General features: G+C 37.3%; 1 protein-coding gene across 1 annotated transcript; it reads left to right on the plus strand.

Annotated features, from left to right (window-relative positions):
- Window positions 1–335: 335 nt before the first annotated feature.
- On the plus strand, window positions 336–16,658 carry LOC115918596 (spermatogenesis-associated protein 20-like). The gene is made up of 15 exons (XM_030984565.1): window positions 336–649; window positions 1,653–1,784; window positions 2,083–2,147; window positions 2,990–3,144; window positions 4,166–4,309; window positions 5,616–5,814; window positions 6,614–6,747; window positions 7,450–7,554; window positions 8,505–8,579; window positions 9,207–9,416; window positions 11,513–11,705; window positions 12,464–12,632; window positions 13,247–13,455; window positions 14,192–14,391; window positions 15,025–16,658. The coding sequence occupies exons 1-15, from the start codon at window positions 540–542 to the stop codon at window positions 15,277–15,279; spliced, it is 2,355 nt and encodes a 784-aa protein (XP_030840425.1). The 5' UTR covers window positions 336–539; the 3' UTR covers window positions 15,280–16,658.
- The last annotated feature ends 1,934 nt before the right edge of the window (window positions 16,659–18,592 follow it).

Here is an 18,592-nt window from a genome sequence, read left to right on the forward strand (position 1 = left end):
TTCATGTGCACGTTGTGTTTTTATGTGTAGCCTAGGTCTTAATAGGTCTGGTGGCTTTGATGAAATATAGACTTGAGTATTGCTAGCCAGTTTGTATCGAAATATAATAATTTAAGGTGAATCTTAAAGCATTTAATACCAGTTTAAAGATTATGATGGGTAGTAATGCGTAGATGTCTATTCTTAATTTAAAGAGAAGGTTGACTTGAGAACTGGGAAGAGGTGAAATATTATTTGTGAGCAATAACATTGTTACTATTATGCAAGTGTGGAAGAACATCAAAGAAAAAATATTCCCTGAAAAGCATGGCTCCTGAAATGACTTCATATTCTAAATATGACAAGTATCAGCTTAAAAATGCCAGATTTTTGTGGTACATGTTTTTGTAGTCAATATAAATCCTTCTGTGTAAATGATTATCTACTATGTGCTTGTTACTTTACTAAACTCTTGATCTGTAAAAATATTGGTTTAAACAATATTTAATCTATTTATTATTTCCAGCTTATTCAAGTGATGCAGCGACTTTACCCATCTGATGTTGAGAACGTTAATTGGACGGGGGATAAGGGTAGCCAGACTCTATCCACATCTACCTAAGACAACACACAACACTTTGTTAACAGCACACAGCAGAGCAAAGCCTATGTAAGATTGGGTAATTTCATCAGTAATGGCGATTAAAGACTGATTTTTGTGGTGGTGACATTGTTTTAGCAGAGCAAGACCTTAGTAAGATTGGGTAATGTCATTATGAATGGCGATTAAAGACTGATTTAAATTGTGGTGGTGGCATTGTTTTTAGGAGACAGTGGTGATACTCTAGGTTAAGAGTGTTAGTGACAGTATTGCTTGAAAGAAAGAAGATATGAACACCAAGTTAAAACCAAAGTCTATGGAATAATACATGCAGTCACACGTGACACAGTGTAAGAGTGTCTACTTTTTTCAAGCAATACTGTAAATCTGGTAAAAGGTGCAGTGACACATTCATGTTAGTAAGAATTATAACTATAACTACTTCTATAATTCTATATATGTACAACATAAATTACTTTGACTATGACAAAATATTAATCAAAAATATTTAAGACTCATTGCTGACACATCCATTTATTGTGTTCAGAATGAGATAAGTATAGAGAAAAAAATGCTTCTGTTTTGTAGCTTGGAAACAAATGCAGTAACAGGAATTAAGCAAAACAAAGATGCTATTTCTACAGAGACACAATTAGGGTATTCAAATCTTCAAAAGACAACACATATCACTTGGTTTACATCACCCAGAAAAATGCCTATGTATTCATAAATGGTCATGAGAATTGAGGTGGGGGGGGGGGGGGGCAACTGGGGTGTGATGTTCATTTTCACAGAAACGTTTTCCTTCGACCCTGGAGCAAGTAAATGGTTATCTTTGAGACACTTTATGACTGGTTACAATTATGGACTCATCATTTTATTCATTCATTTTTTTAAATTGACACCCAAGAAACCATTGTGACTTGAAGAGGTTTTAAACAAGACTAACAATGGTTTATGTTTGGAGCAACGACAACCATAGATCGACATAATTTAATCTATCCCTAGTACATCTTATGCATTATAAATAAGTGACAACTACATCATCACTTGCTTTTCTTCCTTTTGTCAGACTATTGCAAGCTAGGATGGCCTCTAGCAGTAGTGACGACCAAGCCAGTGGCAGTATGGAGGCGGGCAACAACAGACTTGCGCAAGAGAAATCACCCTACTTACTACAACATGCCAGCAACCCTGTAGACTGGTGAGTCTTCTTGTAACTCATGTGTCTAGTAAGTTTTTACAGTTATCATCCACATGTCAATAAATCTCTTCTGCCTCAATTTGTGGTAGACTGTTTTGTGTCTCACAGTAATGTCATATTTTTACCAGACATTTGGTCCATTATGACATTGAGATTTTATTGTTTCTTTCAAAATAAGAGTCTGTAAGTCACTCTTTTAAAAATGCATTTTTACATGTGTAGGATACCTTCAAATGCAGTATTTATACAAAAAAAAACATAAATATATATATTTATATATTATATATTTCTATTTCAGGTATCCTTGGGGTCAAGAAGCCTTTGATAAAGCTAGAGTGGAAAACAAACTCATCTTCCTTTCAGGTAATCAAGAATGATATCCGAATTTTGATTTACATTACTATGCAATATTTGAAAAGTTGTCTTGTGGAGATTAAGTCCTGTGTGTTTTGAAATTTTAGACAAAACTGCATTATTTAAGTGTATAATTCTTTTATAAGTAATATATACAGATTTTTTTTAATTCAGTGAAAACTCACCCGAAAGCATTGTAGACTGCAGGAAATGCATGAAAAGGAAAACCGAGAGCCTAGTGAAATCTTTTAAATGTAATTTTCAATAACAAAAGAATAATTAACAATTCATTTTTGCTATTGGTGATGTGTGTTTGCAAAATGGGTAATAACTTAATGTATTCTTAATGGGTCATCCGGCATCACCAAATTATTTAAGTGTTAATAATGGGCTAATCAATGTTTGACAGTATTTATGATTTTTAATGTTTCAGTGGCTAATGCAACATGTCACTTGTGTCATGTGGTGGAGAGGGAGTCCTATGAGAATGATTGAAAATGAAAAAAATGTTTTTAAAAAAATGGATAATGATTATTGATGTATAAATCAATGGCAGGTTGTTGAAAGCATCAAGAGAAATTAAATTGATATTTCTGTGTGTATTTATAGTGGGTTATGCAACAAGTCACTGATATGTGATGGAAAGAGAAAGAGAGAAGGGGGAGGGAGGTAGAGAGAGAGAGAGAGAGAGATAGAAAGAGAGTTTGAGTTTGAGTTTGAGTATGTTAACTCCGTTATCTGAGAATGTTTACACTAGAAAACTGAAGAAGGAAGAATTAATTTTTTATATTTAAAGTTTAGCAGGTTGTCCGATGTAACACTGAAATCCAAATAATTTGTCTATTTTCTAGTTGGTTACTCAACATGTCACTGGTGTCATGTGATGGAGAGGGAATCCTTTGAGAACGTGGACATTGGAAAGCTGATGAATGAACACTACGTCAGCATCAAGGTGGACAGAGAGGAGAGACCAGATGTTGATAGGGTCTATATGACATTTATTCAAGTAAGTGCATCTCAATGGGTTATTGGTGCTCTAGAGGTTACCTAATATGCCCCTAGTGACAATGCCTTCAGGCTTTAGTTTCTCAAGGGGGCTTAGAGTGAAGGTTATGGTCACAGTTGCGTAATGGGTTAGGTTTAGAGTTGGGGTTGGGGTCACAGTTTGGTTTTTCGGTTGGGTTTAGGCTTGGGATAACAGGGAATAATTTTCCTCAAATTTTTTGATTAGCAATTTCAGCCGATGGATAAATATTTCAAATGAAATTCTGTACATTTCTATGGAAGAAAACTGCTACACAAAAGATATTTTGTATAGCAGTCATGCAAAAATGCATAGCAAATTGCGATGCGATACCAGGAAAATTATTCCCTGGGATAAGGTGTTTAGGGTTAGGTACTGTGTTCAGTCCAGGATTGAGGCATGTACTTTGATTACTGAATGTTATTGACCATGGAACAAATTTTCACATGAGCTTGTGTCATAGAACTGTTTTTGAATATTTCATTCAATTTACCTGAATGTTAAAATAATGTGGACTCAAACCAAGTCACCCAATAGAAACATTATAAATAACCACTATACTTGTCTTGGTAGATAGCCTCTATTGTCAGGATGTGAAAATGAATTCAATCTTAATTGGAAAACATTCAAAGTGATTACTGCATTTGACTCTTCTTGCTTGTAGCTAAACAGATTTGAGACCTGTATATTTTTTAGACCGGACTTGTTTGCCCTTGTCACCCTGTTGAAGGCACCATTTCAAACATAATTTGACTGGGGGATTCAGTTTGATACCCACAATGTTTCAGGAAAATGTTCAATCCGCTCATTTAGTTAGATATGGGTATTACTATAGTATTATCCAATACATTATCATTACCGGTATACATGCTCAAGCGAAAATAGCTAGGAGTTTGCCTTGTCCTTGTGCTATGTATTTTGTTGGTACTATATGCTATTCAAAGTAATGGTAAGATTTGTGGATCATTTAAACTCCTTCTTGCCCTCCTCTTCACTTCTCTAGGCTACTGCCGGAGGTGGTGGTTGGCCGATGAGCGTCTGGTTGACCCCTGACCTCAAGCCCCTGATGGGGGGTACTTATTTTCCCCCTCATGACAGGTTTGGCAGACCAGGGTTTCCTACAATTCTACAGTCAATTGCCAGGCAGGTTAGTAGCTTAGACTGGTCCAGTTCGTTTTATTTAGCCCCACTTAGACATGACTCGGTAAACAACCTGAAAAAAATGCCATTGTGAAAAATAGTTTTGAATTAATGACTAGAGAGGGATGGAAATTTGTAGCTGTGTGTAATAATGGCCTCTTTGTACACTTTCTGAGATGACTTAACCCTATTTAGCCCGGGCTATTTTGAAACTGCATAGCCCGGGGGGGGGGGGGGGGGGGGGGGGGGGGGGGGGGGGGGCTTCTAATGCCCAACCCCTATGATCTCAGCCATGAAACGACTGATCGCCGCGAAAATTTGCATTCATGTCAAGTGAAGTGTATAGAATACTATGGTAATTTCAATTTTTTGAAAAATTCACTCATTTGCATATTTATGGTAATTTATGCAAATAAGGTCATAAAATTCACATTTTTGCCCATAAATCAGACATTATTCATATTTAAGCATTCCTTTTCACTACATATATTTGTTAGACCATTTGGAATAATAATACAACACAAAAATTGAAAAACCAGGGTTATTCCTTATGTTATCTATTGTTTTGATAATTTCTTATGTATTTCTTTGTTTTTTTAACTTATGTATTTCATTGTTTTTGTAGTTTTATTTCATTTCCAACTATAATTCAACTATTTTGACCCCAAAATAAACACCTAAACTATAAACAAGACCAAATAACCAATGTTTTATCTCTTTAATTGAAAAATGAGATTTCCATATGTTTTGTACACAAATCACAAAAATGAGCGATTTTCGGCTGACATGCAAAGACAAAAGGACACGTGACTTTGTAACGGTAGGTCCGATTTTCGAAAAAAGTCACAAAATTTTAGTGCAAGATTTTCTTGCGTTAAAAAAATATCGCGGAAAATGTCGAGGGGGGGGGGGCTTCTAAAGCCCCCCCCCCCCCCGGGCTAAATAGGGTTAAAGTATAATATGAGTCACAGATCTGTATCTTATAACACAGAACTCAGTGGATATATGCAGGACCTTTGTTGCACACAGTTGACATTTATTTACAAATAAAGAAGCCTTTGTGTCATTTTGGTTGCTTTATGAACTTGAATTGAGGATGTTATAAATAATAAAATCTCAAAGAGTGATATCCTGTGCCAAACTTTTGCCTGACTGCATGTTTATTCATCTGTATCGGAGGGTGTGTCTTGCGGCTTCCCTCAGTATAAACATTATAATCTCAACTGGTAGATCACATAAACAGAATATTGTCACAACCTAAATCAAAGGGATGATTCTCAAACTTATTTTGGTTATATGTTTCCTACCTGCAGTGGGGGGGAAACAGAGAAGCCCTTGAACAGCAAAGCACTAAGATCATAGAAGCTCTGCAGGCAGCGGTCAAGGTCAAGTCCACCAGTGACCCTTCACCCCTAGGGACAGAGGTCATGGAGAAGTGCTTCAAGCAACTCACAGATAGCTTTGATAACCAGTATGGCGGGTTTGGAGGAGCTCCTAAATTTCCTCAACCAGGTAATGCGTGTAGAGTCATTCAAAGTAAGGAAACCAAAGTAATTTTGTTTTCAGAGTGATTGAAAAAACTGAATGGTAATATCATAGTGTTGGAGAAAAGGTATGGTAATTGCAGAGGTTGAAAAATAGATTGGATTATTTGGAGGTGCCGTGGTCTAATAGATACGTCACCAGACTGTGGATCACAAGGTTTGCTGTTTGAGTCCAGCCGCGACACTTATGTCCTTGGCAAGATATCAATCTACATGTGCCACACCCAACCCATGTGAGATAAATGGGTACCTTGCAGAAATCAATTTCTTGAAATGATAGAGCGCAATAATGAGTGGTTGTTGTTGCTGTTGTTGTTTTTTATATTTATTTGCACTCACCCCTCTGATGTTAGAGCAAAACACTAGACAGCATATCATGAAACACTTTCCTATTTGGAAAACCAAACATCTACATCGTTGATAAAGGAAAATGTTGTGAGCCCTACAATAAATATTTGTTCCATGTCCTATCAACATCAACATCAACAGTATACAGAAGAAAAGGTAGTCCTGTTGGTCTTCCGGTCGCTTCTTCTTTATGGTTGTGATTAAGAGACGAAAACAACTTTGAGGGCACACTAGAGAGATGGATCACATGCAACATACTGAAATTTAGACCAATAAATATTGAGTAATATTTTGAATATATTTTCTTTTTCAAACAACCTGGGATTACCAATCAAATTGTGTTTGTGTCAATTGTGACAGTGTATTATGGTAACTTGGTTGCAATAAATCACTGGTATGTGTATATTTCTTTATTGCAGTGAATTTCAACTTCCTGTTTAGACTGTATTCAAGTCCCCCTGGTGAGAGTGAGATAGGTGAGAGAGGCCTTAAGATGTGCTTACATACCCTGAAGATGATGGCTAAAGGAGGGATACACGACCATGTCAGTCAGGTAAGGAGCTTTATTGTGTAATAGTAATACTGATAATATTCAGTTCTTGAATAGCGCATATAATACATTATGAAATAACGTCTCTATGTGCTTCCAAAAAGCTTTGGAAATTATTACCCTAGCTTTAGCTTCGGCAGCAGTTATCAGCGCACACTGCATTTCAAGGAAAAATCCTACCAGGTACCCATTTACCTCACCAGGGTGGAGGTTGGTGTAAGCTAGTTGTGTTCAAGGTTATTTTGTCTTTGGAAAGCCGGAAGGATGTTAACTCTTAGGCTAATTGTTTTTCCTAAGACTTGACATTCTTCTGGTTGTCAGCATACAATTTATATGGGTTAAAGATGTCTCTGCATACCCTTAAGGTGATGGCTAGAGGGGGGGATACATTATCATGTTAGTCAGGTAAAAAAGCTTCAAGATCCAGTTGAAAGAAAATTAAATTTTGTATGAAATCAATGTTGGGCTCTTCTTTGTCAAATTAAACACTATAAAATCAATGTTAAGTTATATATACATGAAGTCTACAACAGAAGCTTTTAAAGCAGAAACCTGCTCGCATGTGTTGCATTCCTATGTTTAGCACTTGTGCGAGGCTTTGAGATCATGTTAGTTCGAGTTATTCATACAGAGTTGCAATTTGTTTCAAGTACATGCCCCTTGGTGGAAGACAGTTCAAGTGTGTATTTGCTTTCTTTTGTACAGGGTTTCCATCGGTACTCCACAGATCGTTTCTGGCATGTACCTCACTTTGAGAAGATGCTGTATGATCAGGGACAATTAGCCGTAGCATACCTAGATGCGTATCAGGTAAGATATTACAGCCTTCTACAACGCTAATCTATGCAGGGGGTTGCACTCCGGGCGAAAATATCTGCGTAGCTTCCAAATCTACAACGGTATTCAGCTGTAATAATGTCGGGAGTCGAGCTAGTACAGGGTGCCGAGCTCATTTAAATACCCTGTAATCAGCACTTGCATCGCAGTGCGAAAACTTGCTACTTATGTACAGGGTGCTGTACTTTCAGTCACGTGGTGCTAGCTGCGCTGTTGTAGCGATCACAAGTTTACACCATCCTTCTCTGTCTGCTGTTGCTCTTGTTGCCTCTGACAGCTTTTTCCCTGTCCATATGGGGATGTCTTTGAACCAGGAAATAGCAGGTCTGCCTCTTCTTCGTCTGGCTTCCACTGTTCCTGTTATAAGTGACTTTCCAAGACCATCTCTCCTGCACATGGTGCTACAGAAATATATATCGTTTGACAAAATGTTGAGTGAACAACAAGTATTTGTCATACAGTAATCAGATGCCTACCAACGGACCAAAATTAATGTACAGGGGGTCACAGGAAAACAATATTCATTTACCAGTAAAAAGACATTTTGTGACCAGGAAAATGAGCATAAGTGTATGGGTATTCCTATCAATGGACCAAAATTACATAATATATCGTATTTGGGGTGCTACAGCAAACAAAGAAATGGAAAGATGTTGTATGACCAGCTAATTTTGATGCATACCAGGTAAACACAAAGCGGACTTGCCCCCGTAGCCCATCTAGACCTCAATAGTGCTGCTTAACCTTATTTATTTTTTGCCCATATGAAAGAATCGCTTCATCCACAATGCAACTATAGTAAAAGAAGTTAACAAATGTACACATGTGTAATAACACTTTTTGATATGTAACCACTCTACTTTTTTTTTCAGTACTGAGATTAACATTGTTGTACTCTTTCCTATTTGTTCTGTTAATCTCAGATTACCAAAGATGCTGTTTTTGCAGATGTGGCTCGAGATATATTAGAGTACGTAGGTCGAGACTTGAGCGACAAAGTAAGTCATCAAAATGTGGAGATTAAATTCTTCCCCCCCCCCCCCAGATATTCTAGCATCTAAAATAAACATCCTCCTCCTAACTGAACAAAATAATACATTGCCTTTCATTTGTGGACATGTGATCAATCTGGCACCTTCTATATATTCAATGATTGCATTTCCAATTTCTTAATTGTCTCTTCAAACATTAAACTTGAAATTAAATTGGAAATATAAATTTCCAGATACATTTATCTGAATACAGTAAACATATTTTAATGTATTTTAATGAACCTTTCAAGAAAAAAACCCCTTAGTATTAAAGATGACAAAGGTATTTGTTTCAAGTTTTATTTCCACTTTATCAAAGACAACATAATTGAACATAATGAGCATGGTAATAATTATAACTAAACATACAATACAGAAAACGAAATTTACATGGTAATAGTTATAACAAAGGATACAATCATAAGTATGAAATACATTGAAAATGCTAAATAACAAAGCTTGTATTGTGTAGGTCCCAATGAATAGGTTTGTATATAAATTTGGGTATCTGAATAAACATAAGATATTTACAAAAGCATATGATTACATGATGTGTAAGCAAATGTTTTTCTGCATTTTCTTTTTTCCTTGAAGGCAGGTGGTTTCTACAGTGCAGAGGATGCTGACTCCCTGCCTGCAGCGGATGAGACGCACAAGAAAGAAGGCGCCTTCTGTGTCTGGACGGACATGGAGGTCAGGACGCATCTGAGCGATACGGTGGAAGGATCCGACTTGGTCACGTTAGCAGATGTGTTCTGCAAGCACTATGACATCAAAACAGGAGGCAATGTGGACTTTGAACAGGTAGAGTTCATACTAACAGTGATTTTAAAGCTTCACTGTACTACTTGTAGCTACTTGCTCCCTCTATATAGCAAACAATGCCTAATCGGTGACCATTGGTTCCCCATGATCTTCGTTTTCTTATGCTAATTGAGAGCTGATTTGATGAGATAACCACCCGTCCAGTGATCTTGCAGAGTGGTCTAATCCCTCCTATAAACTAGTACAGATGTGCTTTAAAGTGAAATTTAGTAGGGATACATGTACTTTAATTGGTGTGACATAAATTCACTGAATAAGCGACTGCCAAAATCTTTTGATGATAATTGTGTAATTGCTGCATTGAAATAAGTATGTAATTGCCCAAAATTGATGATTGATTAATATTCAGCAATTTAAAGTGAAATTTAGTGAGGATACATCTACATTCAATTTGTGTGACACTAAATTCACTATTAAAATAAGTGACTGCCAAATCTTTTGTGTATAATTGCTGTATTGAAATAAATATTTGATTGGCCAAAATTGATGATTGATTATTATTACCCGTATCAGACATCTGAGCTGGTCATTTACAAAACCGTATTGCCCTAGTTTTCACTAGCAGTGGGAACGGAGGGGTATATTCTTTGTATTTTCCTTGGTCTCCCTGCGCGTATTGACTTTGCGTGTAGAGACGAGTGAAAATATACCTTGGTATTTTCCACGGTCTCGCATTTTCATTGCGCATCTATTAATATTATGCGTACGAGAACCTGCACACTTTGCGCGCACTCTATTGTGACGTAATAATCACACCAAATACACACTGTTTGTAGTGTATCGAAAATTTTGTCAAGCACTGGATGCACAGTGTTGGTTTGACAAAGTTTGTTCAGTTCTTGAGATTGTTATGGTGGATGTCTCTATTTGCTATAGATGTCTGATTTGGATAACAATAAAAATATTGACTGGCTTTACTTTCGGGGGATATCAGAAATATTGACCGCGCTAAGACCATATTGCCCTCGTCTTTCGACTCGGGGCAATATGATCTGAGCTTGGTCAATATTTCTGATATACCCCTCAAGGCCAGTCAATATTATATAAATATTCCGCAATTGATATTGATATGAAATAATGACTCGTCCATTCTACTGGTAAACAAGAAACTTTCACCAAATGAAACTCTCCTGAATGAAAAATGATATCAATTTTCATGGCAAGAAACTTTTCTTGATCGCAAAAGTTCAGTGTTGTGTCAAGTGTGATCAAATGATTTTATGGCATGAAACTTTGGTGAATCTAAAGCACTTAGGAACACTCAGGTATATTTCATGTGCACAGAAGCTTAGGGAGATGGTTGTCATTTCCATATGCAGTAGGTCATAATCACACCAGACTAGGTGGAACTGCCATTGGGTGTACAAGTCTTGCACACAGCAAACATGTGGTCCCATCAAGAAATACCCTATAGTCTCTTGGAAACTCTTCGGGTGAGGGTTATGTGATATAATCACTCTTCCATATTGGGACATTGGTGGGAAATGCAGAGCATTACGTAAGGCATGTTGGTCATAAAACTGAAGGCTAATCCTGGTGTTTGACAACACCGTCTATTGGTTAAACACCCAAATGGTGTCGAATTTCCCATAAGAGCCCACTACTACGCGTCTTTAAAGAGAAGGTTGAGTTCTGGGAAGAGGTGAAAAATAATTTGTAAGCGTTATTGTTGTTATTATGCAAGTGTGGAAGAACATCAGATAAAACATGTTCCTGAAAAGCATGGCTCTTTAAATGCCTTCATATTCTAAATATGTCATGTAACATCGTAAAAGTCAGGACAGATTTTTACGCCACGTGTTCATGTAGTCCCATACACATTTTTCTGTGTACAGTGTTTGTAAATTTAGCAAGACCAAGACTTGGCCAAATTTCTTATCATTTTGATGATTCCAGAACCTTGTAATACACACGAATACTTATATGCTAGATTTCTGGTCGATTCCACACCGTTTCTTACACAATGCAATCGCGTGACCAGAACTCAACTTCATCTTTAACAGTAGCGTAATTTAATCATGTTTACACTAGGACCCCCAGTACTAAGTAGTGTAATTTAATCCTGTTTACACTAGGACCCCCATGGTGAGTTGAAGGATCAGAACGTACTCATAGCTCGAGGTGACGTGGCCTCCACTGCATCGATGCTTGGTCTGACCGAAGGGACGGTAGAGGCAGCATTGGAGACAGCCCGGAGGACACTGCACAAGGTCAGGTTAGAGCGCCCTCGCCCTCACCTCGATGATAAGATGCTCACAGCGTGGAATGGTAAGAGTCAAAGACATACTGTCTGGTGAGAGCCAGAAACTTATTACTGTAAATCTCTGTGTATATGACGCACCTGTGTATAAGACGCACCCCTGTTTTGGGGGTCTAGAAAAAAACGACTCCTTAGGCAGCAAGCCAGGTCTGTGTTCAAAAATCCATGCGGGGAAGGACCTTTATTTTACTGCCAGGTGCAGTTGAAGGCGCCGATTTGTGCTTGTGAACTTGTCACAAAAAATAGTAACAATGTCGTTTTTAAAACTAAAGATGACAGACAAATTTCCTCTATGTCCAAACAGAAATCTGGACATACAGGTAGTGTTGTTCCAGTTTCTGACTGGTGAGTCAACACACAGAGACATTGCAAGGCACAGTGCCAGGTGGAGGGGCATTAATCCACACTTTAACAAATTCCTGTACCTGTGTATAAGAAGCAACCCCGACTTGCAAAAAACAAAATTGGTGGAAAAAAGGTGCGTCTTATATACAGAGATTTACGGTAATTCCAATGTTTTACAGAGAGTCATAGGTAAAAATCACAGACATAAGCTTTATTGAGGGCCAGAAGGACATTAACACAAATATTTGTACAGCATGTTTATGGGTAAGAATGACATCCATATCATTGTTGCTACATCTGACAAGCCTCTGGCATGCTTTCAAGTCATAAAAAGAAGTATACATAAACTTGGAATCGGGCCTATTTAAGTGCCTTTGTGAAATTTTGAGTACATTCTTTTCTTCTCTCTGGAATGTTGTAGGGTTGATGATATCTGGGTTTTCAAGGGCAGGGCAGGTCCTTCAAGCCCCAGAATTCACAAAGCGAGCAGAACAAGCGGTAACCTTCATCAGGCAGCACCTATACGACCCTTCCACAGGCTGCCTGCTCAGGAGTGCCTATAGGAACAAAGAGGGAGACATTGCTCAAATGTAAGTCAATCAGACACTCTTTCTAAATGTTACAAAACCATTTAATTTGTTGAAAATGGTTGGTAATGGATGAAGATTTGTGTCATTGTCTTCTTCTTCTTCTTCTTCTTCTTCTTCTTCTTCTTCTTCTTCTTCAAGATAATTTGCCACCTTTACTGCTGAAGATTCTTGCAGATGTATAAGTGCATGTGTGTGGCTACATAGTGATGCCCAGGTGTGCAGCCAAATTCTGAAGTTTAATTTCCGATTTCGGATGATTTCTGTATTTGGAAATTCAACATTCAATTCATAAGAATTCCACAAAAAATGAGTTTGCCCAAACTGGTATGGAATTGAGATCTTTTATAATTTAGATTATTTTATTTAGTATTTATTGAGTACAATGCAAATATTCCCTGAATATTGCTGATAATTCTGGTTTAAACGCTTTTCAACTGAGAGGTCAAGCACCGCAGACATTGACACAGCGCCATGTATGGATGATTCTGCGAGTGTATGAGTACTTATTTTTACAAGAAATTACAGTGTAGAAGAATATATGAGAGGGGAAAAACATTTGAATTTGAAGGAATTTATCACTGTCAATTTTCCTTTAATTGTTTTCTCCCTATCAGCCCCATTCCAATCCAGGGCTTTGTAGATGACTACTGCTTCCTGATCAGAGGCCTGCTGGATCTTTATGAAGCTAATTATGATGAGCAGTGGATTGAATGGGCAAGTCAGCTCCAAGAGAAGCTGGATGAGTTGCTATGGGATACAGAGAATGGTGGATACTTCTCCACCACCGATAAAGACTCCTCCATCCTCCTCAGGTTAAAGGAAGGTGAGCAATTTGTTCTTCACCTTTTAGATGCAGTTTACCATAAGGCCTTTAAAAAAAAGATGTTGTATTGCCCTTTAGGTGCCAAAACATGGGTCGGTTGGTCGGTCAGAAATCTTTTTGTGTTTTTACTCCCCCTTTGGGCTGATATTTCTCAGTTTTGAATGCTTTAATACAATTTTTTTCTCTAAAAAACGGTAAAAAAAAGAAGAATTTTTTAAAAAGCCGAACTAGATTTCAAGATTTTTGGGTCAGTCGCAAAGAGCAATACAACATCTTCTTTTTTTTAGGCCTAACATCCTGTATATGACATGCACTCATAATTTGGGACACAGATTTGAAAGAAATAATTGTTGGATGTACTAACTGAGATCCCCCCCCCCCCTCCCATCTTGATTAATTTATTTTTATTCAACCCCATCTACACAGCATTTCAGTCTGTAAATCATGTAGAATTGGTGGTGATAAATTTTTACTTTTTCAAGACTACCAATAGTCCTTTTCAGGACTACGCACACTCAAGAAAGAAAGATTACAGAGAATCCTTTTCAGGTACTCCCCAATCCTCCCCCCTCTCTCACATGATGCATCCGCAAACCTACTGTATGAATTCTTAATTCTCTTTATCATATCTTGAACCTCCATAACAAAGTTAGAAAGTTGACAAAGCTCATGTTTGCATGCTTCTCCCAATTTCAAGACGATTCAATGTGATATATAACCTAACTTGAACTTGCAGACCAAGATGGTGCAGAGCCCAGTGCCAACTCGGTAGCCTGCATGAATCTCCTGAGGCTCTCTCACTACCTGAACAGACCAGACTACCAGGAGAAGGCTTCCAAGCTCTTCTCTGTCTTTGGGGAGAGACTGCAGAAGATACCCATAGCATTGCCAGAGATGGCCTCAGCACTGCTCTTTCAAGAGAGCACAGCCAAGCAGGTAGCGTGAAAGGATGTCCAAATGTGCCATTTTCTTAATGAAATCAAATTTAATGCACAAGTCTATGTTAAGTGCCTCGTTACAAATTATTTGATTTGCCAGTTACGAAAAAATGTATTTCAATAGTCAGAATGCAAATTGCATACATTAAATGTTGCCAGGTAGGGCAAGCCATAATATTTTTCAAATAACACATAATTACCTCCCCCCCCCAAAAAAAAATGGAGCAACAATAACAATATAGAAAAATACATGCTCGAGCCAATCAGCGAAGACTTTCAGTCAATTATGCACAGTGTCACCTGTGAGTTTATAGGGAGTGTAGCCTGACGAGACTACGTGTCTTTCCCGTTGCCTGACTCGGGCCCAATCGGGTATAATACGACTACGGACAACGCGACGGCAGCAATCACGTGCGTCAACATACGCGAAACCGAAGCGTGAGGAGACTTCAGTCTGTATCACAAACGCTGACCATGTAGAGATTAAGTCGCTGACTACCGTTAATTAAGTCCATTCGTTTGCGTGCAGTTGTCCAAAAGAAGATGAAGATGGCGTTAACCATTATTTGCAAAGCTATACTACCTTCAACCTCAGTATTAACTGACCCTTGTGCTCTTTCCACGATCACAGATCATCATCTGTGGTGACCCGCAAGCAGAGGACACCAGGCAACTCCTGCAGTGTGTCCATACTCACTACCTACCCAACAAAGTCCTCATCCTCACCGACGAAGGCCAGACATCCAGCTTTCTATCGTCACGCCTAGACATCCTCAAGACACTCCAGAGGATAGATGGGAAGGCTACGGCGTACGTGTGCGAGAACTACCAGTGCCAGCTGCCTGTGAACAGTGTGGATGACCTCGCAGACTTGCTGAAGAAATGAACAGCTTGCATTTAAGTGATGTCCCACTTTCATTCGACCCTAGAAATTTCTCTTCTTCAGGGGCTCAATTCAAATTTTGGACAAGAATTTTGTCCCTAGAAGGAAATTTTAAGGGCTATTTGAGGGGCTATGGGACTTGTGGAAGAAGGACTTTAGGGGGCTATTCAACTTGCTGAAAGTTTGCGATAAGTAACTTCTTATTTCAACTCTTCTTAGTTCTTGCCTGGAATGGCTCTGTGATGAATTGCAACAACAAAAAAAATCCCTGAATGAGGAATAGTTGGGCTCTCTCAGAAGCTATGAATGATGCACAATGCTTTTGTTCTATGCAGTACCTGGTGTAATACTACATTATGCATCCATCTCAAATTCGCCTTAAACAGGATGCCAGTTTTATTGCTTTCAACTGATTTCAAGCCCTGACACCACTCTTGTTTCAAGCATTTTCAGAGTTTTTCAGGTTTACAGTGCACAAAACATACATCTGTATGGCTGCGAAATATATTAGCCCCTTTGCAGGCGAAATGATTGAAATTAACTGGTGTTCATAGTTGCCACAAATAATGTGAACATAGATTCTGATATAGGAAAAAAAAAACATCAATCAAAGTCATAATGACTTTGAAGGTTGACATTTAATTCATGACCATCCTCAGGAACTGAAGTTAAATGTATACATGCACTGCTTATATATATATGTAGTTAGGAGGCTTGACAACATAAAGTAAATTAATCAATTAAGAATCGAATTATCGAAGATGTCCGTGATGTAATGAGTTAAATTGGTTTAAAAGGTTGACTCAAATCTTTAATATTCAGGTAAAAAGATTTCTCATGTATTTTTTTTTATAGCTATTATACTGTTGCTAAATTTTTATGAAATTACAATAATGTGCACAAACAGTTTCACAATGAAGATATGGAAGTCTACACCTCATCTTTATTTGCCTTGATGGGTAGAAATAATCTTGAAATTCAGTTCATTCTTTATTTATTCTTCGTGCAAACATTAAAATATATACAAAGCATTTCAAGATATAATACTATGTACATCAAATTAATTCATATAAATAAAGCAGATTAAACAGGGCAATCATTAAAAGCCTTCCGAGGCTTGACAGGTTGATGGTCCCAATAATTGGCTATTTATAACATTGATATTTTGGCAGAATGCGCTGCAATCATACTGGTTTACCTATCACCAAGTCCACAGTAACAACAGTAAATTTGTGTGAGGTCAGCTAGGCTTGCTTTAAGTGCATATCAGTGCTCTGTCCTTAGAGACCTGGATGTGATTTGTGAGCTGTGCATAGAGAAGATTGAGTTTGGAACAAATCTCTTCGCGTCTGATGTTGTAGTTAGGTATGCAGAATCTCATTCAGTGTGAAAGTGAAAATTGCTTGGAATTGCATTAGGTATATGAGGTTTATGTTGTGTGCTTTATTGACAATTTTCATCTTCCGTTATTGTATTTAGCATTAAAGGTAATGCAAATTTTTTGGGAAAATTGAATGGATAGTAATCTTTAAAATTTTGATATAATTATTTGGATGCCCCTGTGGATGTATTATAAGCACTAGAAAATTTAGCCCTTAAAACACTTCTGCTTTTGAGAAATCAAATGATCAAAATTTACTGGTACTCCCAGTAAGTTTCAAATATTTCAAATAGCGGCTAAGGCCATTCCGTGGTAGCTACGACCGTGAAAATCTCAGAATATGCAGTTCTGATATACGATTTCCAAACGGGAATAGCAAATTGGTCGATTGTAGTCAAGAAACAATTAAAGCTGAAGTAATATCAGTCTTGAGAGGGAGCTATACAACATTTAGTTTATTATTTGCAATTTCATCACTTAAGACTCCATTTCAACCGCAACAACGATCACTGAATATTGTTCATATGAACCAAATTCATGACCCCATACCAAAATGTTGTATTACCTTTAAACTTATACTTCCCTTCTCTTTAGATAAATGATGCAATATAATTTTGAAAATATGTTAAATTAATGAGATGATAACGTGTTATAAATGTACTTTTTTCATGATATTCATGATGTGGATATGTGCTCTTCAGAGAAGGGATAATTTTGCTAGTGATATTCGTTCGTCTCGCAATGTATGGTCAACAAGGGATCTAAAAGATCACCACGTTTCGTGCGCCACTGCAACACTTTGTCAGGTGATATTATTTTTGATACTGCATGTACACCTGCAATGAGTAATATGAAGGGATAATTTGTTTATGTGTACAGGGTCAAGGTGTAAATTCAGTATGCACGGCAGTGTTTTTCCACATAAAAACTTTTCTTTCGTCATTTACATTTCATATTTCGATATGTATGAGGCTTAATTATGTGCTAAAAATATTGAAGAGATCTTATTTGTTTTGTATGTAAAATTCATGATATTCGTGATATAATTGTACATTCTACATAGCAGGAGTAATGTTTATAGTGTAGGGGTTGAGCTGTATGTATGCCAATGTTTTTCAAATTTTATTTTCATTCCCTAGCACAAAAATTATACCACAATACCAGTACATCTTTTCCCAATAGCCTATTTCAAAGGTCCCCTAATTAGCAATGTTAAATGTAAAACTTACACAAGTATAGATAGCATTTGTGATGCAAGCCTTCTAAGGATCTTCTAAATATGCAGTGGGGCATATCTTAGGTATTTGTGTGCATTATCAGATCAGGGGCGGTGATTCCGGGGGTGGGGGTTTAAAAAACTGAACACAAAAAAATGTATAGCAAATACTGACTAAAGACTGCAACACACATTTAGGCTCTGGAGGGCCCAAGAGTGCAGCATTTATAGACTAATGAAAATCTCTCTCGGTTGCTACGCTCCCTCACATAATATTCTCCAAAATGTACAAGTGAATATTGTAGAAAATCTTGCATTTCATCATGGATTAATAAAGCAACAAGGTTTTCAATGAATTTTTGTTATCAATCAAACAAATAGTGAAATCTAATTTCCAAAAGTTTGTATTGTATTTATAGTTATTGTTATGACATTTTGAGCAGAGTTTGTAGTTCATAACATTTTTGAAATATTGTCTGAGTACATTAAAAACGTGAAATCATATTCTTAATAGCGATATTGTCACAATGTTATAAAAGTACTACCAATTATTATTCAAATGATGGGGCATTGGTAAAACCAGACCCATCTTATGTTAATTGTCACCGTTTAAATGTCATACCTGGGCTTCTTTTTAATATCTGTTTTATATTTTTTGCTGTTTTTGTTATATTTCAACAACAGCATTTATTTGTGACACAGAATATGTACCGTTACAC

This window comes from Strongylocentrotus purpuratus, unplaced genomic scaffold (genome assembly GCF_000002235.5).
Source record: "Strongylocentrotus purpuratus isolate Spur 01 unplaced genomic scaffold, Spur_5.0 spur5_scaffold_14, whole genome shotgun sequence".
NCBI lineage: Eukaryota > Metazoa > Echinodermata > Echinoidea > Camarodonta > Strongylocentrotidae > Strongylocentrotus > Strongylocentrotus purpuratus.